The sequence below is a fragment of the Asterias amurensis genome, chromosome 20 (assembly GCF_032118995.1).
Source record: "Asterias amurensis chromosome 20, ASM3211899v1".
NCBI lineage: Eukaryota > Metazoa > Echinodermata > Asteroidea > Forcipulatida > Asteriidae > Asterias > Asterias amurensis.
In genome coordinates, this window is record NC_092667.1 from 9,932,801 (window position 1) to 9,954,597 (window position 21,797).

The following is a 21,797-nucleotide window of genomic DNA, read 5'->3' on the forward strand; positions in this document are numbered from 1 at the left end:
TACAATGTACGACCGTTGCATGAATATACACAATCGCACTGTGACTGTTGCATGAACGGCAGAAAGAGTGTTTGTAACAAATAGGCAGCGCCTAACGACTTGTCAGCAAGTCTAGGACTTGAGCAAAGATTAGAATCCGTGACCCTGTGATACAGTGTAAACAGTCTGTATATATTAATGTACTTGTTTGGATCTTCTAGCCCAAGTCCTTCTAAATTCCTCACTTCAGTAATTGGATGATGAAGGATTTGGAACTGTCGTGTTTTTAGAAACCCCTCGTTCTGAAATCCCTCCTTCTGATCAACCATTAGAAACCATTCAGAAATCCATTCCTCACACTCGCCCCCGTACCATAGGTTTTAAATTAACCTTGGATCAAAGTGTACACAGATGCACAGGTACTTGAAGTATGTCAGTAAGACTGTAAAACGGTATTTGATTGTGAAACCATCTATAGATAATTACATGTAGGACTGACGGACTTTTTAGATGAAACCTTTTGTCGTTAATACTGTACCTTACAGTCATTTGGAACTGTCGTGTTTTAAGAAAACCCTCCTTCCGATCAACCATTAGAAACCATTTAAAAATCCATTCCTCACACTTGCCCGGTACCATAGGTTTTAAATTTATCTTGGATCGAGGTGTACACAGATGCACCATCTGTAAAGCCTGTAAAACGGTGTTGGGTTGTGAAACCATAGAAACAGGACTGACTGACTTGCATACAGTACTTTAGATGAAACCTGATCATTGTCGCTAATACCCGGCCTGATACTTCAAGTAGGCAACGAAGGCGATTGCCTCCATGGCCCCTGGTCATTGCCTTGGTGCCCTTGAAATGCTCCAGTACAAATTTGTTAATTTCATCATAGGGTGCCCTTTACCAAGAAGAAAATTCCTTGGTGTCCTTGCCCTTTCAAAAACGAAGCATACAGCCCTGCAATACAATCAACTCACCTCAACTCACCCCAATACCTTCATTTAGAACTGTGCACAGCTTAAAAAAATACTTGAAAAACCTACTTATAACCAGTATCGTTTAAAATGACACCACCTGTAACTACAGGCGTACCATGATTATCCATTCCAATTTATGTAGTTTTGTAATTTCTTTAAGTAATTATGTTCTGTTAATTTTCCTTTTTGTTATCAACTCTCAATATGTCCTGATTTAAGGCTGCATAGCAAACAAATTATTAAAAACAGTTTTAAAATTACAAACTAACATTGTTTTGTGCTATTTTTTGCTGTATGCATTATACTCTTCACTGTACTTTTATTTCATCAATCAACATTGTTATTGTTATAAAGTAAAACCAATTAATTCATATTTTAAAGGGTCCAGGCTCTGTACAAGCCTTGAGGCTTTTTTCTGGTGCCCTCCTCTTGTCACCGTTTGTTCTTTGTTCTTGTCTGTTTTATGATTATTTATTGTGATATTTTGAACTAAAAAACAAACAATACCTTGCAGTCGTTTGCTAATTCTAGCATTCATCCTTGGCCCAGAATCAGACCTCTATACTATGATGACTTATTTTTGCCAATTCCTAGAATATGTTTTTCCTGTCGCATGTCGTTTACACTGTACATTAGGCTACATACATGTACACAGTAATCCTCTCAATGCATTTCATTTAATTTGCTATAAACAGAACTTTTTAAAAGCTTTGTGTACCAAGTCCAAAAGAAGTCAGTCAACACACTTTCCAAGAACTTCAGACAATGCATATTTTCTTATGGGCAGGGCCAGATACTTCATCATTTTATCCCTAAGTGTTAGTACGCATTAAAACCCTATTACTTTCGTTATACAAATAATTCCCTGCTCTACTGGCTCTTGCCATCAAATATCAGAGGAGAGACCAAGTCCACGGACTGTACACAAAGCCAAGGTGTTTATTTCCACATAGACTAGTAAAAACATAATACACCCAATCCTACATGTAGCATGTATCGTACTTGGTGGCAGTCTGCATGGTAAACATGTATACAGCCTATTAAGTTGAATGTACAAACATATGATGGAAACCAAAATTTTCCATGTATAGGTATGTAGGTATGTAGGTATGTATATTTTCTCATATGTAGGTATACATAACCAAAGATTCTTATAGTACCAAAGGTTCTCTTACATAGAACTCATTCCCATATATGGGGACCCAAGTTTTAAATACATGGAACATAAGGTTCTCGTACAAAGAACCAAAGTTTCTCATGAACCCTAGGTTCTCATACTTAAGAACCCAAGGTTCTCATCGAGGGAATCCAAGATTCTTAAACATGGGTTCTCATACATGGAACCCAAGGTTCTCATCGAGGGAACCCAAGATTCTCATACATTGAACCTAAGTTTCTCAACGAGGGAACCTGAGGTTCTCATACTTAAAAACCCACGGGGTTCTCATATGTAGGTATACATAACCAAAGATTCTTATAGTACCCAAGGTTCTCTTACATAGAACTCATTCCCGTATATGGGGACCCAAGTTTTAAATACATGGAACCTAAGGTTCTCGTACAAAGAACCAAAATTTCTCATGAACCCAGGGTTCTCATAGGAATAGAATCCAAGGTTATCATAAATGTATAGAACTCATTCCCATACATGGGGACCCAAGGTTCTAATACAAAGAACCCAAGGTACTCATGATGGAACCCAAGAATCATAATAGGAAGCCAAAGTTCCCATGCATGTATACACAAGATGCCAAAGTTCCTATTGTATCCTGGAACCCAAGGTTCCCATACATGGGAACTCAATGTTCTACCAGAAAGGTTCTCAGGAACCAAAGGTCAAAAACTGCAAAATATCTTGCCAAACTTGCATCAAATGACACACTTGATGTAAATCCTTTATGGCACATTCTCATCATCCCACCCTCTTTCCAAGCCCCCCCCCCCCTTCCCCCATCCCTAAGTAAATACTTACAGATGCAGTATGTTGCCCCCTTGGCGGCATAACAACGGGATTCACCATGCTGGATGCAGAATTCCCACACATAAACAATCGATGGCTGCTGCTACTGAAGCAGCGGGCCAACAGTAGGAGTGAGATGGTGAATAGCACTAAGGCCAGCACACATCGACTGGACAGCGAAGACGTGGTGTGTTTGAGTGAATGTTAACGATGGGCATCAACAGGCAAAGATCTCAGCTGGAAACGAACAGAAAATAAAAAATGAAGGTTTTAGTTTTAGTCACTTTTGGCACAAGTTTCAACGAATAGTGGTCAGCTAGCCATTTGGCCAAAGACGACTTTGTTCCTTGAAAATTAAGTTGACACTCGGTTCTTAGACATGCTTCCAGATGTACTCTGACAATAAACACATTTTTGAAGGGATATTTGTCAAATTGTTGCCTTGAGTTGATTTGTCATGAAAAGTCATAAAATCATTTGTGAATGCTAAATAAAATAGTATGGCCTACCACAGTCTGGAGTAAGTACTCTACTCAACTCCACTTAATTCTAAATCATAAATCAACTTTCATGACTGTGTATACAGTACACAACTGTTGCACGTTGTGACTGGGTCCATGACGTTTTGTACACTCGAGGGGGAAAATGGCACCCGAGGCAAAGCCGAGGGTGCCATTTGCCACCGAGGGTGTACAAAACTCATGGACCCCAGTCACAGCGTGCAACAATTGTTTTGTTATACCTACTGTATAATTGTTATTCCTCTTCTCGAAGTTCTGTTGTCATCTTCAAACATTATTACGACAGACTATTCATTGTTTAATAAGCAGACGAACAAGAAACAACTCCATCAAACCCGCGGTTGTTTCGTACACAGCGCTGGAAATCGACCAACGCCGGGAACGATCAAGGTGATGTACACCGGTGTACATCACTTTTCATGTTACCCGGCCCGTCGAGCCATGTAACATGCATTTTTGTTGCGCGTCACATGATTCGTTCTCGACCAATCAAACTTCACAAATTGTTACCAAGGTATAACAATCCTAAATGCTGTGTGCCACCAAATGTTAACTGGCAGTGTAGAATATGGCAGCAGCTGATTTAAATTGATCCCTGGCTTATAGTGTATATTTGGTGCTTTGGAACTTGAAGTGGAGGGCACTCCCCCAAAAAGAAAAAGGGTTTGCCATGCCAGTGATGATGAGTCAGTCATGTCAGAGCAACACTTCTTCTTCTATTTTTGTTTCGCAGCAGACACACCAGGCATGACAGGACGGCAATCCGCGAGCGACAATCCGTGATTTGTGTGCAAAACATGCCAACGCATCAGGGAACAGCACAGCTGCGCACAGCAGGGTACCAGTCCGAACACTTTTTGCAAACGCATCAAGTGTACAGACTGATATCGAACCTCATCTAGATGCTGAACAGGCTTTGATGAGAACCCACATACATGATGTAGATGTAGATGCATGGAAGTAGAATTGGTACATGTCATAATTGACTTCTATTCCAAATCCAAGTTCCAAGTTCTATTCTACTAAATCTATATAAAGTTGTAATTGGCTGCATATTGAGCCACAGCACCTTATAAATCACAACACAGGGTGCTTTATTCAAATATTCATAAATACCCCAGACAATTTCTCTACTCCTATTGGTGGAGAGCGCATCACATGGGTGTGCATAAACCTTTTGTTAATGCACACTGGAGCTCTATTTAAATGCACACTGAGCTGGCTTACGCGTATCGGGCGCGCAAGATTATCACGCGGAACGCGCAAATCATAGCTAGCAGCGCGTGATCTAAGCGCGCGCGCGCGTACACACAACCCACGCGCCTCGAACAGATTCTTTACAAAGTTTTGGAATTTTTGTTTTCAAACCTCAAATTTTCAATTGTTAAAATGTCTCTAAATTTGTTGACGTTTTTTAACGAAAGGGCATTTATGAATGGGAATAAAAGAGTAGTGACTCGTTCTTCAACGTCCATTTAAAACCTTGCAGAGTCGTTGCCGTGCAATCACACAGCCCCCGACCCTGCCGGCTTTAAACGTACGTTGAATGAAGAACTCGTCGCTACCCTTTTATTCCCTTTTAAAAGAATCTATGGTCTCATTTCTTCAACGCCCCTGGGCCTGTGATATAAAGCACTACATAAGAACCGAGTATTATTATTATTAATCCATGCTTTATTTAGCCGTAAATTTAAAGTTTTAATTAAGCATGTTCAGATTCAGAAGAAACATTACAAATAGTAAATACAATTCATAAAAATAAATACAACAATTACAAATTCAATAATCAACATTTTATTTCTGATTGAATGATACTGATGATAGTGACAAACGCAGCGGAGGGCTTGAAAAATACGTACAATTGCAGGAACAGTTTCGCACAAGATGACCTCCTGCCAGAGCTGGGTAGGCGGTCCACCAAATGCGACGGTCAAATATGAGATGCAGCCGGTCGATCTGACCGCAAAATCCTCCTCCTCTACTCTCCCCAAACAAGCGCCACAGCCGAGTCAGCAGTCGTCGCGTGTTTGTAGATATAGCATGAATGCAACAACACTAACTCAGTCCAACTTTGCCAGTGTCCATGCAATACAGGGCGGTCACTGATAACTTCTGAATGTTAGTCTTGATTCGAAACGTTACTCGTTGCTCTACTACTTTCCGTCAACGTTTGCATTCACCATGCATGGATAGAGAGGAAGAAAACTCTTACCCTTTTTTTCTTTCTTTTTTTAGAGTTACTGAAAAGATCCCAAATCTATACTTTATACGGAAATCCAACTCTGAAAACTGAGCAGACAATGTGAAGGGGCCTATTCACTTTCTATTTAGTTTCGGGTTTTTTAATATTAATTTTTAAACTTTCCAGTGCAAGGGAAATGGAAATCATGAGGAATTCGCAAAAAACAAACCACCAAAACAGGCGACGATACAAAGACAGGCCTCGAGAAAAGACTAGCAAGGTCAGTATCTCTCCCAAACGAATGGAGTTTGATTATATGAAATAAAAGTGGTGGCGCCCTTTCCTATTGCATGTGTCGAAGAAAGTCGGTTTAAGAATGGCAATTTGCCTCTAAACTCCGCACAGAATGTCCAGTAAAATATCACAGGTAAGAAACACTTATTTTGTTTTCTTCTTGGTCAGACTGGATTTAATATAATAATTAAACCACAAGGGAAACTGACCATGCAGACTGACTGGGAGTGGGTAATTTATTTCGAGTACTGTCTGGTACTGACTCAGTGACTGGTGGTAGCATTTCGTAGTAGTAGTTTTGTTGATAACTGTTATAAATTATAATGGGGTATTTGTTACTCTGCCCCTCGGCCTCTCATCTCTCTGCTGTGTCTCTAGTCCTAGCTACATGAGCTAGGTTGCCAGTAAATTAATCACAATTTCTTTTGTGCAATCCATAATCATAAAATAATATAGAACTGAATTCATAATTCAGAATCAATTGCATAATTTTATTGCATCGGGGATTACAAAAAATATCAATTTCGTTTTTTTCCACCCTTACTTACGTACCATTTAGTTAGGCAGGCACTACCAACGATGTGTGTTAAACTGTTTACACCGATCGATATGTATTTATTATAGCGTGTTATAATATGAATTTAGTGTTAGCACAGGCATGCAACTTTTCTGGGGATCGGCTGATTTCCTCTTTTTTATTCTCGGTTTTACCATTCAAACTTTTAAAATACTAAACAATAGTCATATTCATTGACATCTTTTTTGGTGAAGTTTGTCGGTACTTTCCCCCACATAATTCAGGAAAGTACTGAGTATTATACAGCGCGGGAAAGTGCTGACTCCGCTAACTTGTAACACACACGTCGGTGTCAGGGTTACTCGAACCAAAACAAGTAATTTCAGAATCTTTAAATTAAAGACAGTGGACACATGGAAATTGCCAAAGACCAGTCTTCTCACTTGGTGTATCTCAACATATGCATAAAATAACAAACCTGTGAAAATTTGAGCTCAATCGGTTGTCGAAGTTGCGAGTAACAATGATAGAAAAAACACCCCATTGTCACACAAAGTTGTGTGCTTTCAGATGCTTGATTTCGAGACCTCAAATTCTAAGTCTGAGGGTTCAAAATCAAATTCGTGGAAAATTACTTCCTTCTCGAAAATTACGTTACTTCAGAGGGAGCCGTTTCTCACAATGTTTTATACTATTAACAGCTCCCTATTACTCATTACCAAGAAAGGTTTGAGGCTAATAATTATTTTGAGTAACTACCAATAGTGTCCACTGCCTTTAAACCAATCTTAGTATGCTGAAACAGAGAAAGGTTGACTGTTGCCAGCTTGGTGTTTATAACCCCCTGGCCTTGTGGGAGTTTGCCGAGTTCCCTTTATATTGAAAGATCATCTGAACAAACAAACAAAATAAATTTTCCATGTCTGTATAGTTTTTATATTTACGTCATCATCTGTGTTTTGGATTTGTTGCAGCAATGGGCAGTGTTTGCTCGGATGTGGTACCTGCTAGATGCCTACAAGCAGCCACCAGGACGTCTTGCTTTACGTATGCTGCCTATCTTACAAGGAGCGCACAAACCTGTCTACCATCCTTTAAGTGAGTCAGTTAATCACTCAGACATCTCAAGTTTGATTTAAAGGAAGTGGACACTATTGGTAATTGTCAAAGACTAGCCTTCACAGTTGGTGTATCTCAACATGCATAAAATAACAAACCTGTGAAAATTTGAGCTCAATGGGTCATCGAAGTTGGGAGATAATAATGAAAGAATAAACAACCCTTGTCACACGAAGTTGTGTGCGTTTAGATGGTTGATTTCGAGACCTCAAATTCTAAACTTGAGGTCTCGAAATCAAATTCGTGGAAATTACTTCTTTCTCGAAAACTACTCCACTTCAGACAGTCAGAGGGAGCTGTTTCTCACAATGTTTTATACTACCAACCTCACCCCATGTCTCGTTACTAAGTAAGGTTTTATGCTAATAATTAATTTGAGTAATTACCAATAGTGTCCTTTGCCTTTAAACAGTGTCAGTTTTACAATAATAATTGACAAACCGCAAGCGCCTTTTGAATCACAGATTGCTCATTGCCAAGCCAGGAATTACATGCTGGCCACAGAGGCAATGGCCTCATTTGCCCCTGGTCTTGGCCTCGGTGCCCTTCAAAAATTTCCCATTGGCAAGATTTTACAACAGAAGTTCCCTTTGCAAAATGAAAGTGGCCTTGCCCGTTCAATGTCCTACTGTTCAACATGTTCAAAAAAAATTCAAAGCCTGCAATGAGTTAAAAGTTCAAAACTGAGACAGTCACTGGGAAATATGTTCTCGGGATGAACGAAAAATCAAAGTCTTCATAATCAGTCCTCATTGGGATTTGAACCCGAGACCCCTGACCCTGACACTCAGACATCTAATTTTTGTTCTCGAATTTTTTTCATTCTGAATTGCGTCTGAGATTTTAAATACCATCAATAGCGTCAAATCTACATTATATTTTACTATTGTTTCATTGAGCTTCTCTCCTTCGGTGCTTGCAGGTGATCTTGGAGACCACGTCGTCGTTATCAACACAAGACACATTGCTCTGAGTGGTGACAAGTGGAGAACCAAAATATATAAGCACCACACAGGGTGAGAAGACTAGTAATAAAGCAATTACTTACAATTTACAATTGTGTGGTTCATTTAAGAATTTCTTAAACTGTTTTACGCCTGTGCGGTTATTCTCTGTCCACTTACAAAAGAAAGAACTTACAAAAGGGCAAACTTAAAGGAACACGCTGCCTTGGATCGGACGAGTTGGTCTATAAAAAGCGTTTTGTAACCGTTTTCTATAAAATGCATATGATTGGAACGATGTTGTAAAAGTAGAATACAATGATCCACACAGCTTTGCCTCGAAATTGCGTGGTTTTCATTTTACTGCGCGAACTAACACGATCGGCCATTTGTGGGAGTCAAAAATTTGACTGTGCAAGTTCAAGTTGCGACCGGTTACACGTCGTAAGTTGCGATGCGTATAAATTGATTTCATCAAAGTTACGATGCGTCGGATACGTCGCAAGTTCCTTGACAACGAGGAAGAACACGTCGTAAGTTACGACTACCCATAGGGTCGTCGTAAGAATGCTATGTTTCATTTGTTTACGCACAAAATGCATGAAAGGACATAACAATTACCACACGTAACTTCCGTGAACCAATCGGGAAGACACTAGACAACAAATGGAAATTTACCCTCCCCCCCCCCCCCCCCCCCCCCCCCGAAAAAAAAAGGACGGGTAAAGGAAAGGAAAACAAACACACGCATAACAAACGAACACACACACAAACTAAAACAACTAAACAAATAAATAATTAAAAAAAAAAAAAAAAAAAAACCTAAACACTAGTCCGAAACGGTTGAGTGTCTGCCATCTTGAATGAACTATAATACACGACTGTTTCATGACCAAGTTGTACACAACATAAAACAGCCGCAGAACTTTAGCAGTTCATCCTCGTCCAAAGGGTTGTTTTTATTAAGAGTGAATATAGTTTGTATTGCGACTCGTCGCGCTTACGACGTGTTTGGTGAAATGGATTGTGGAACTCGTCGCAGACGCGACGTGTCTTAGGTCTGCGACGCATCGCAAACCCTACGATGCGTCGCTACTTGCGATGAGTTTTGTGAAATCGGGGGCTGGACACTGGTGCATTGGGCCTATGGAACACTGGTGCCTATTGAACACTGGTTCCTTTAAACTCTGGATTATTGGTACCTACATGTATAGGGGCTCCCAGACATTGGTGCCTTTTGCCCAGGGCCTACATAACAATGGAACTTAAAGGGCCTTTGGGACACTGATGCCTAGGGCCAATTGGACACTGGTGCCCAGGGCCTACACGCTGGGCTTATTGAACACTGGTGCTTAGGGCCTTTTGAACATTGGTGCCTTGGATGTAGGACCATTTTGCTGTCTATTTGTAGCAAGGTCGACGAAGAGGGTTGTAAGCTTAGAGCCATAATGCGCTTTAAAGTCACATTTTCTATGTAGTTCAGGATGACTCTGATTGTTGGTTATGTTTTTCAGGTATCCTGGTGGTTACAGTGAGACTCCTGCGTTCCGTATGCACGAAAAAGATCCCACTGTGGTAGGTATAAACAGAATGAGCTGATTGTCTATGAATGTGTACAAAGCTTTTTCGAACACACACCAAAAATACATTAACAGACTCATTATATCTCAGCGTGCCCATACATCTCAGTCTTGCATTCACTTTGCGGGCATTTCCTTTTAGGAAAATTATATTATTCAACACTGTGAGGACGTGTGTAAGTCCACATAGTTTTTGAAGTTCCAACACCATGTGGACCTCTTTTGGTCTCAGGTCCACACTTTGTATTAGCGTTAAAACAACAGAAGTGACCTCTGCTTTGAGAGTTACTTTAAAAAAAAAAACATAAGGCCTTCTCACAGTAGCTGGACCCAGATGCTGAAACTCGCTGGCTATCAATATTATTTGTATTTTGCAACTCATCAGGGCCCAATTCTGGGCTCTGCTTACCGTAAGCACAGAATCGGCGCTTACGGAGGCAGGGAATTCTGTGCTTATGGCAAGCGTATTTCACGGGTTAGCGGCAAATTTTGGCTTCTGCACGTGCGTATTCCGCCTTACTAGGCATTCTACGCTTACAAGGCTAGCGCATAAATTCGCGCTTGCATGTAAGCGGGGAATCGTGACCGTAAGCGCAGAATTTGGCGGTAAGCAGAGCCATGAAATTGGGCCCTGTTCATCAGTTCAAACATAAACTCAAGTTATACCTATTTTCATCTTTAGGTTGCTGTTCAATATATTGACCCTCTGTGGCACTACTGTCCTCAGTTCATTGCAACCATTGAAAAATCCTTGAAAAATACTTCACGTTTATTTTAACGTTCTTGCACAGATGGCTAGTGCCGATTTAAGTGAGTATTTTAACAAAACGCATTTACTTGCCCAGTGAATAAGAGCACCAGGCTCAAGCTCTGGTGTTTCTAAGCAGCAAAATGTTGATTTGAGTCTTAGTTGTGACACCTGTGTCCTTTTAAGCAAGACACTTAATCATAATATTGCTGCGTCCTTCGGATGGGACGTAAAGCCAGAGGTCCCATGTGTTGTCTTATGCTCTTTTCAAATGAAACAAAATTAAATTTACCTAAAAGACTCATTTGGCTTGATCGCATCACATCCTGATATGAAGAGTCACTTTGTAAATATTGAACTCAATGAATTCAACAGATTGTGAAGAAAGCCATCTATGGGATGCTTCCCAAGGACTTAAGACGACGTCACATAATGCAAAGACTTCACCTGTTTGCTGATGATGTAAGTTTTTCTTATGCAACCTTGAGATCATTACTCAAGTGGGATTACAACCCACAACCTTTGACATTCTGAAAAAAATTCACTATTGAACCTGGGGTAGATTTTTACAAAGAGCTAAGATCGATCTTAACTGCAAATCAATCGTAGTCGCTAAGTAAAGTGAGATGTGATGAATTTTATTGCTTTGTGAAATCAGCCCCTGGTGAATAAATCTTCAAAGAGAAACCAGCTCAATGCATTTCAATGCTCGCATTATTGTGTTTACTGCATTTGTAATAACTTTCAAGAAGACGATCCCTGAAATTGTCCTTGCACTGTGCAGCGCACGTTTCGTTTCGTGGGTACTCTATAGTTTCGCGGGTGCTCGCTCGTTTGTCTCGTATAGCTGCTTCCCAACTGAACGTGGGATCCCTCTTCTCGAGAGGCGCCCTCGTTTGATTGACAAACGAGCGAGCTTCCCTCGCGTGTAGCGAGCAGGGGCACACGTTGCCCGTCTCGCTTGTCTCGGTCCCTCCGTGCCTCAATGGCAACTAAAGGGCTATACCGTATGGGCTTCTGGTGATCACTTGAGCCTGTCTTATGTGAAGGGAGCATAAGATGTTATCTGTGCTATAATTTATGCATTACATTTTGAGATGTTTTGTTTATTCTATGATGAAAGTTTTGTACAATTAAGTGTGAATTTTATTCATGTTTTATTTCATCTTTCCCAGATTTGTTTGACTGTTATAATTAATTGCATTTTATTTCCAGATGATTGAATTTTTTTTTTTTACAATTGTGTGTGAATTTTAATCATGTTTTATTTTTTTATATTTCCTAGATAGATTTTACCTGCTATGCATTATGTTTCCCAGATAATTGTTTTTCCACTTAATATAAACATTCCTTCAATATTGTGTGTGAATTGTTTTCATGTTTGAATCATTATTTAATTTCCAAGTTGCATGAATGTTTTACTTTCTGTAATTGTGAAATTTTTTCGTAGAAGTATGTACATAGAAGTATTTCATTTGTTTGGACTGCTGTTTATTTTCTTGTCGTAAAATTTTTAATATTGTTATAACTATTTTGTTATGCGCTTGTGTACATTTTATGGACTGGGCGCAATTAAAATGAATAAATAAATAATTAAATAAACACATGCACTCAATTTACTGTAATGACAAATTATAATCAGGGATTATTATCAAGTCAATATATATTTTAGGTATTATGTACATTTTACTTAAAATCACTCAATTGAGTTCACTTTTTATAATGGCTAGTCTCATATTCATTCATCTTTAAGAGGGCAAGACTGTTTTCATTTTGAAAAGGGCACTTCCCCAAAGAAAAATCTATTGAAAACTTTTGATCTCCATTTAATTGTAGGCCTATGATTTATATTTTAGAATGGGCAAGACTTTTATCTTTTTGCAAAGGGCACTTCCATTAAAAATTGTTTGAACTCGTGGAAAGCTGTTGAAGGGCACCATGGCCAAGATCAGGGCAACAGAGGACTTGGCTTCTGTGGTCTCCATGTAATTCCAGGCCTATACTTTTTATCTTAGAGAGGGCAAGGTTTTTGTTTGATAACTGTTATCCAGGCCTAGTATATGTACAAACTGACTAGCCCTGGGGTCGATTTTCACAAAAAACTTTAGAACCACATGTAGTCTTGGGAGATATTATACACTTTGACTGGCAATGAGGTAACTAGTGTACGTCTATTCCCCCTGAGGGACTTTGAGTGACCAGTAGAGTGGCCTCTCTTCTGGTCACTCACAGGCCCGAGGGGGAATAGACGTACACTAGTTACCGACTTATGCCAGTCATTATGTGTTTTATAACACAGCTCGGTCTTAAAAATGTGAAATAAGAACAGAAATCTGGAAAAGAAAGGAAGTTATGTTTGTTGCTGTTCGCGGTTCAAGTCAAGAGAGGGTGCTGTAACCGGGCACTATTTTCAAAGACTAGTGCCCGCTCGGGAACTAGTTCCTGCAAAACACACGCGTGCAATCACTTGACTATATTAGTTCATCCCACGTGACCGTGTTTCAAGCAACCAGAATAAAGAGAAAGCAAGAGGTGTGTTATAATAAAAATTAAGGCTAGTCCTTAGTTAGGACGAGTAACTCGTTCTCACTAGAGAAATCCACCCCTAGTCACACAAAAATATCTCAGTGCAAATGATGCTAAAATGAATTTCTTTTACCTCGTAGGAAATTCCTGATGATATTCGAGTAAATATATGTGAGCAGATAAAACCACCCAGAGTCGTCCCTAAATCTTTGCCGGAGTACAGTGAAGAAGAAAGAGCGGCGTTTCCCAGGCTTTGGTATTCGTAAGTATTCAATTGTACATTTTTAGTCGTTGAAAAGGTTTTTAAATTGAATGCAGTTTTATGACTTGATAAAATAACAATGAGTTTGATATACCATGTCATTATCATCATCATTCAATTCAATTCAATTCAATTATTATATTTATTTCCACTAATACTTTTCCACAAATAACAGAACCACATTGTAATGCATATAAAATCGAAAAAAAGAATAAACTAGCGAGAAAGTGCGCGGGGGCAAGACCAAAAATAAGCCAGGTAGCTTGTAGCGGCTTGCCTTTTTATAACAAAATACATAAACAAAGGTACATGTTGAGGATTACACAAAAACGAAATAAACAGACAATCGTTAGACGAACAAAGTTAACAAAGTCTTATATACAATTTCATTATTATCATCATTGGGCATAAAGTTGCGTCTTTGGCTGCCTCGTCCTCGGATTGTAGTCAATCAATCAATCAGAGGGAATTTATATAGCGCTAAATTCAACCAAAGTTGTTCAAAGGCGCTCAAGACAGTAATGGATGAAATTGATTTTGATACACTTGTTGGAATAGAAAACATTTGAGGAGTTTCTTGAAAATGTGAATAGTATAATAGATGTTAATATTGTTTCGGGGATAAAGAATATTAATTTTGGTTTTTACCCATATACCGATGTGTGATATTTTTTCACAGGACTCGGGGAAAGTACTGAGTACACAGTGCTAACACACATCGGTGTATAGGTAAAAACCAAAATTAATATTCTTTATCCCCGATGCAAATTTAACATCTATTATATCCCCAAAACATAGGATTCGAACTGCCTCTAGATACCGGGCAACCTCGGTAGTCTAGTTGATAAGACACTGCTCTAGAATTGCAAGGGTCATGGGTTCGAATCCCACCTGAGTAACATGCCTGTGATATTTTTTCACAGGACTCGGGAAGTACTGAGTATACAGTGCTAACACACGTCGGTGTATGGGTAAAAACCAAAATTAATAATGTGAATAGTGTTAGCATCCTTTACGTGGTTAGGGAGTAGTAATGGGGGCCTATTCCTGGTGTCGCCCCCCATCACCTGTTCTCTCTCACACACTGCTATTCTCAGCTCTAGCACACTTCTACCTCTCCACTTTGTCACATTATCTATCCAACGCAGCTTAGAGCGACCTCTGCCATGCCTTGTACCCATAGGCAAACAATCCATAACTGCGTTGGGTAAACCTCTGTGCATCATCAAATGATAGCATCATACAGCCTTCTGCTTTAACACCTCGTCACCTGTAAAAACAAAAAGAATTGTTATACCTCGGTAACAAACTGTGGAGTTTGATTGGTCGAGAACCAAACACGTGACGTGCAACAAAAAACGCATGTTACATGGCTCGGGGGTCGGGTAACATGAAAAGTGATGTACACCGGTGTACATCACCTTGATCGTTCCCAGCGTTGGTCGATTTCCAGCGCTGTGTACTAAACACCCGCGGGTTCGAGGGAACAGTAAGGAATTGTTTCTTGTTGCTGCTTGTTAAACAATGAATACTCAGTTGTAATAATGTTTGAAGATAACAACAGAAACTTCAAGAAGAGGAGTATTAATGTTACAAAGGTATAACAAAACAATTATTGCACGCTGTGATTGGGGTCCATGGGTTATGTACACCCTTGGGGGAAAATGGCACCATCGGCTTCGCCTCGGGTGCCATTTTCCCCCTCGGGTGTACAAAACGCCATGGACCCCGTCACATCGTGCACCGATTGTATATTGACTTTGACATGTTTGAGGCCATTCCAGGGCAACCCCCTCCCCACCATGTCCACTGGTAGAATTAGAAAATATTGACTTCATTTTTGTATAATTTTGTTTTCTTCACAGAACTGATTCACAGTCTGACAGGTAGTACTCACTAAGCCAGCGTTACATGCTTTTTATCATCAGTTGAAAGATTTAAAGATATTATAGAAAGATTTCAGGATATTATACAGGTTTGGTAGATCTGACAAAATCATTTAGGAAAACAGTTCATGTTTTGTGTGATAAACCTTATATGTGAAACAACAAACCTGTGATAATTTGTGCTTAAGGCCCGGTCACACAGGCCCCGATAACGACAACGAAAACGAGAACGATAAAAATGCATGCTCGCAATTGGTTGAATTGCTCCACGCAGAATACGCCCATGCTCATTCAACCAATAGAGGGCGTGCATTTTTATCGTTATCGTTTTCGTTCTCGTTATCGGGGCCTGTGTTCCGTTGTGTGAGTCAGGAGAAAAAGATGAAAAACCATGCACAATTTTCGGCTTGTAAATACATTGTTCCTTATTTTGGTTGTAACAACCTAATTCAGCTGTTGCATCTTTGTTTGGTTTAATGATAACATTTTCTTGAATATGAATTCATGTCAGAGGAAAGTATTTCACAGAATTTGTTTCTTTCTAGTATGAACTTTATTTTCAGTGAGCTTTCAGACTAAAATTAAACCGTGATGTTTTTATCCTTGGGATCCTTGTTTAATTGATTTTGTGTGCAAGGGCTTGTTTAACAGTGACCAGTGTTAGCCTTGTGCTTTAAATCCCCATCACAGTCAAATAAACTCGCCTGTTTTAAAGGCACAGGACTCCTTTGGTAATTGTCAAAAACCAGTTATCTCATTAATTTCGTGTATCTCAACGAATGCATACAATAACGAATCTGTGAAAATTTGGTCATCGAAGTTGGAAGAGAAGAATGAAAGAAAAAACACAAGTTTGTGTGCTTTCAGATGCCTAAAAATTGCTTCAGGCCTATTTGAGTGAGAAACTACCGCTTAAGAGGGCCCGATTCTCACAATGTTTTATACTATCAAAAGCTATCTATTGCTCTTTACCGAGTAAGTTGGTATGCTACCAATTATTTTGAGTAATTACCAATAGTGTCCAGTCTCTGAAGCACTCAACCGTGACCTACAGTTAATGTACTATCTGGAGGTGAAATTATTATAAACAGTTGAAGATCAGTATTAGCATGTTATTTTAGTATCAGTCATTGTACATAAGGTGCCAGACTACCTTGGGCTTAGTTTACAATACATGTATTACTGTATTATGAAATAAAAAGAATTTTAAATGACCTTTTTTGTTTGCAAAGCTTGTCTTGAATGTTAGTTCTCATGTTGTCTACTAATAATAATAATAATATCGAAGTCTTATATAGCGCACGTATCTACCAAACAAGGTACTCAAGGCGCTGAGTTTATACAAACTTTCAGAAAGATAGGTTATTGCAGTGTTGGATTCTGAGACCTAATTTATTTACTAGTTTTAACCTTTGTAGGCAAAAATAGAATCTTCATTTTCCATTTAATTCCCCTCCCCACGACTTTATGGTACGATGTGGTTTGCTTGTTAAACCATGTGATAATATCAACTTTAACAGGGTCGTGGGTTCGAATCCCACCCAAGTGATTTGTTTGTCTGGATTGTTCACAGAACTTGGGGAAATACTGAGTATAGATGTACAGTTTCAATACTCATCGGTGTAAGGGTAAAATCATAATCTGGGTCCAATTTCATAAAGCCTGTTAGCCTTGCTCAAGGCAGTCGAATTATTCACTCCGAAAAAAAGACCGCCGCTGTATAAAAAACCCACCCGTATTCACTGTGCGTAACATCGCACGACACGATGCCCCCGTACACTATCCGCATGGGCCGTCAGGCGGCCTCCGCATGCGGTTAGTGGTACGAGTGCGGATGGCTTGTGTGCACAGTAGTCGTACGATGTGACAGTGTGTATACGGGTGGGTCAGGATGTGTGATCGCACGCACCACGCACAGGGTATACGGGTGGGTTGACAGCGGCTTCTTTTCGGAGCGAATAATGCGACTGCCTTGAGCAAGGCTAAAAGCCTGTAACCACAAAAATTCCTTAGCATGAAAGTTCTTCCTTAATAAAAACAGGGTTACCAACCAAATTTTCACGTGATTTTCAGGATAAGATAACAGCTGAGTCCCAGTAACAAGCAATATGCAACAAATTAAAAATTGGTTGGTAATCTTGTTTTTATCAAGGAAGAAATTTCATGCTAAGGAAATTGTTGTGCTTACAGGCTTTATGAAATTGGGCCCAGATATACATGTGACTAGATGACTTGTAAATGACCTTCCAATATCGATGGATACGACGCTAATAATTGATAAACCATTTAGCATACAAAACTCGAGCTCGCTTTACAAGCATCGACTGATGTCTGACTTGTTGTCGTGGTAACGGAAACGCTCTGCCAGCCTCGGGTAAATTTAATCATAATACACGTAGTTTTATGGCAAAAAGATGGTTGCCATGGTTTTATTTGTTGTTAGGGAGCATTCCATTTTAGGTTGAGGGGGTGTTTGAAATGAGTACACAGTCATGCTCATATTTTCTTTCTTATTTTATCTTTACCAGAAAGCATTGAAATATGAAATTTCACGGAAAATATTGGTCTTATTTTAGAAATGATGTCAATGTTTCGGTAGGCCTTAATCTTGAGGAAATCTACATGCCCAGAAGCTTATTTATGTTCTCATTCTTCGTGGCTAACCCTCCACCTTCTTATTTACATAAATGAATGTATACCCCGTAAAATAAACACAGCCATTATACAAGATCGCCGAGCAATACAAATACACTCCTTTGTTCATATAGGATTCTGGTTATTTATTGATGGATGAAAAGTAATCTGACATTATAATTCTGACCGGTATTGCTCTCCTACCAATATCGTTCATAACATTTCTCCATTCATAACCACTATTGCTCAATGCACTTACTGTGACATGTACATGACTGTGCTACACACAACGGTGAAGTGGTGTTGTTATCATACTGGCTCAAATCTCTCAAGCATATTCCACGCATGAGAAAATACAGAAAACTTGTATCCGCGGAGTCATTTGCATCTCCAGTGGAGCCATTTTGTAAATTGTGTTTATAATTTACCGGTTTTGGACCACAGAGTACTTCATTCCATGGACTTGAATCAGTCTTTGTTTCATCCTCTGAAGACAGAGAAAATAGCCACAAGAAATCTTAACACAGTGTTCCATCTGTGACGAAAGCAGCGACAAGTTGGGCTTGAGCAAATATAATTATTCGTCGAGAACTACATCTTTGAGGTGTGCTGCGTTGTTAGAGAAGCTACCGTTCTCATAGTCCGCCGTCCCGTGGTGGTCCGAGAAACGAACTCAGTCCAACCCTCCATGTCCATAGCGGTTGTCTTTATTTATCTCCTGTACTTCTTTTAAGTGTACACCAAGACTTAAATAACTTTAAGGCAGTTTAGAGATCAAAAGAGGACACGATGGAAGACGCACCTATAGATGGACGTCCAACTGTTGCCACCAAACCCCCACCCCGACTCCTTCGAGACAACGTCGACCCCAGCATCAGAAAGTACAAGCAACTCAAGGTATCTGGACCCGATCTCGCCGATCCTCCAGATATCCTATTCGAGCTGAAGAAGTTGAAGTTCTTGGACCTCAGTCCTGAGAGAGAAACCTGCCTTCATTTTAAGCTGATGAAAGTACCGAGAAGAATAGCCAGTCTTGAGAACTTGACATTCCTGTGTCTGGGCACAAACGAGCTGACGGAGATACCAGTGGAGCTATGCGGCCTGGTCAAGCTGGAGAGACTCATCCTGAGCAACAATCTCCTGATCACCCTACCGAAGGAGTTCCGTCAGCTACAGCGGCTTCAGAGTCTTCATCTGGCCAATAACTACTTCGAGGAGATACCCCGTACTGTCTTCTTCTTGAAGAACCTAGAGTTCCTGGACGCCTCAGACAACAAGATCTCCCGCATACCAAGAGACGTGGGAAATCTGGTGAAGCTGCACACTCTCCTACTCTACTTCAACCTCCTGAGTACTCTACCTGAGGAACTCGGCAACTGCCTGAACCTCCACACCGTGTGGCTGGGGATGAACAGCCTCCTCTCACTACCAAGATGCTTCGGGGGATTGAAGCATCTTGACTGGGCCGATCAACCACTCTCCTCCAACTTGGACGGCAACCCTCTTGAGACGCCCCCGATCGAGGTCTGCCTTCAAGGACCTGATGCTATTGCCGACTTCTTCGAGACCAACCCTCGGGCGGTGGCATACACCACCGGGTTCACTGCCGAAGAAGACGAGAAGGACTGCGAGCGGGCCCACTCCGATGACGAAGCCCCTACCGCGTTCACTGCGATGAGCCCCGCTGACCTGAACTCCTCGGGGAGCTGGAGCGTGGAATCGTCTCAGAGTTTCCCCGGTGCTGGGAGACGGGCAGCAGATCGTGGTTTCGGTGGACCAATTGCAGTTATTCATCACCGTAAAGGAAAAAGAAAGTAAACATCATTTTTGAAAGGTGAGTACTTTTGTACATTTTTCTCCCCTCTCTCTTTGTTTCTGTAGTACTTTTATACATTTTTCTCCCCTCTCTCTTTGTTTCTGTAAACTTGCAACCCCTTCCTTTGTTTAGGTAGGATACATGTTGTTTTCCGGAATATCTTATTATTTTAAATCCTCTTAGACCATCAGGCCCACACCATTCATGTGCCATGTCCCGGTAGCAATTTATTTTGTCAGCACTACGAAATTGCCACCGTCGTAGTGGGGACGTTTTATAATTAGTTTCTTAATCGAGTCAAAAATCCTCAAAAAATCCTAAAAAAAAAGAAATCAAAGACATTTTTGAGGAGTGCAAATTGCACGTGGAGACAAAAAAAATTGCGCCCGTTCCATCCTTCGCAATTTTGGTCCCCGTGTTCCAGTGGTTAGACTGCAGCAGGACCTGGGGTGGATTTCACAAAGAGTTAGGACTAGTCTTATCTCGAGTTATGAAGATTACAAGTCCTAACTTAGGACTAGCTGTACGTTTTTGATATCTCTTAGGACTAGTCCTAAGTTAGGACTTGTCCTAACTCTTTGTGAAATCGACCCCTGCAATTACAAGATTGTGGGTTCGAATCCTAACAAGCTAACAGCTGAATTCACAGTGATTAGAACAAGAGTGTCGTCTAATACTGGATCACAGTTTGTACGAGACTGAGCGAGATTGGCTGTTGCCAGCTTGGTGTTTTTATCCCCTTGTGGGAGTTTGCCGAGTTCCGTTGAAGGGAAGATCATCTGTTAAACAGACATGTTTAAAATTGTAATTTGTATCTTTATTCCCTGCTTCGGACGTTGGAGCGCTACACATTTTCAACTTGACCAACTATTATTTTTTAGTTTTTGATTGATCGAATACGTTCACTTGCAAACTGCATTTTTGTTTCCATTGGCAGCGCGGCACTAGGTTTCTTCTATCCGTCCTGATGGGCCACTAAAAAAAAGGACAAGCTTGAAAAAAGAGGCGGGAGAGTTTGAAGATCATCTTGATTTATTAGCGGAGAAGGATTGGTGAAGTTGACAAAATAGTCGCAGACAGTTTATTTCTTGTGTATTTAATGCATGTGGTTATTAACATAAATTAAAGGTACTGAACACGTTTGGTAATATTGTCAAAGACCAGTCTTCTCACTTGGTGTATCCCAACATAAGCGTAAAATAACAAGCTTGTGAAATCTTGGGCTCAATTGGTCATCGAAGTTGCGAGAAAATGATGACAGAAAAAACACCCTTAGTGGACGAATATGTGTGCTTTCAGATAAGAAAAAAGACTTCTGGCTGAAGTCTTTTAATATTTCAATGAGAAACTACCTCTTTCACAAAATCTACGCTACTTCAGAGGGAGCCGTATCTCAAAATGTTGTATACTACCAACAGCTCTCCAATGCTCGTTACCAAGTCAGTTTTAAAGTTAATATTTGTTTTGAGTAATTACCAAACGTGTACCTTCCCTTTAAAGACAGTAGACACTATTGGTAATAAACAAATTGTCAAAGACCAGTCTTCTCACTTGATGTGTCTCAACATAATGCATAAAATAACAAACCTGTGAAAATTTGAGCTCAATTGGTGGTCGTCGAAGTTGCGAGATAACTATGAAACAAAAAACACCCATGTCACACGAAGTTGTGGCTTTCAGATGCTTGATTTTGAGACCTCAAATTCTAAATCTGAGGTCTCGAAATCAAATTCGTGGAAAATTACTTCTTTCTCGAAAACTACTTCCCTTTAGAGGGAGCCGTTTCTCACAATGTTTTATACCACCAACCTCTCCCCATTACTCGTTACCAAGTAAGGTTTTATGCTA

At 40.1% G+C, this 21,797-nt stretch overlaps 3 protein-coding genes across 3 annotated transcripts in view; 2 read left to right on the forward strand and 1 right to left on the reverse strand.

Moving 5' to 3' along the window:
• The window catches only part of LOC139952323 (acyl-protein thioesterase 1-like), a 46,493-nt gene extending 41,025 nt beyond the window's left edge, over window positions 1-5,468 (reverse strand). The window contains exons 1-2 of the mRNA XM_071951425.1: window positions 5,301-5,468; window positions 2,933-3,157 (exon numbers count right to left, since the gene is read on the reverse strand). Coding sequence (XP_071807526.1) covers window positions 2,933-3,004 — 72 coding nt within the window. The 5' untranslated portion in view covers window positions 3,005-3,157; window positions 5,301-5,468. The remainder of the gene's footprint in view (window positions 1-2,932; window positions 3,158-5,300) is intronic.
• Window positions 5,469-5,955: 487 nt separating this feature from the next.
• LOC139952273 (large ribosomal subunit protein uL13m-like) lies at window positions 5,956-16,713 on the forward strand. The gene is made up of 7 exons (XM_071951353.1): window positions 5,956-6,050; window positions 7,409-7,532; window positions 8,476-8,569; window positions 10,012-10,072; window positions 11,201-11,287; window positions 13,492-13,613; window positions 15,479-16,713. Exons 1-7 carry the CDS (start codon window positions 6,030-6,032, stop codon window positions 15,501-15,503), a joined length of 534 nt encoding a protein of 177 aa, XP_071807454.1. The 5' UTR covers window positions 5,956-6,029; the 3' UTR covers window positions 15,504-16,713.
• A 1,720-nt stretch (window positions 16,714-18,433) lies between these two features.
• LOC139952631 (uncharacterized) lies at window positions 18,434-21,543 on the forward strand. The gene is made up of 2 exons (XM_071951835.1): window positions 18,434-19,967; window positions 20,887-21,543. Exon 1 carries the CDS (start codon window positions 18,923-18,925, stop codon window positions 19,949-19,951), a length of 1,029 nt encoding a protein of 342 aa, XP_071807936.1. The 5' UTR covers window positions 18,434-18,922; the 3' UTR covers window positions 19,952-19,967; window positions 20,887-21,543.
• Window positions 21,544-21,797: the final 254 nt, after the last annotated feature.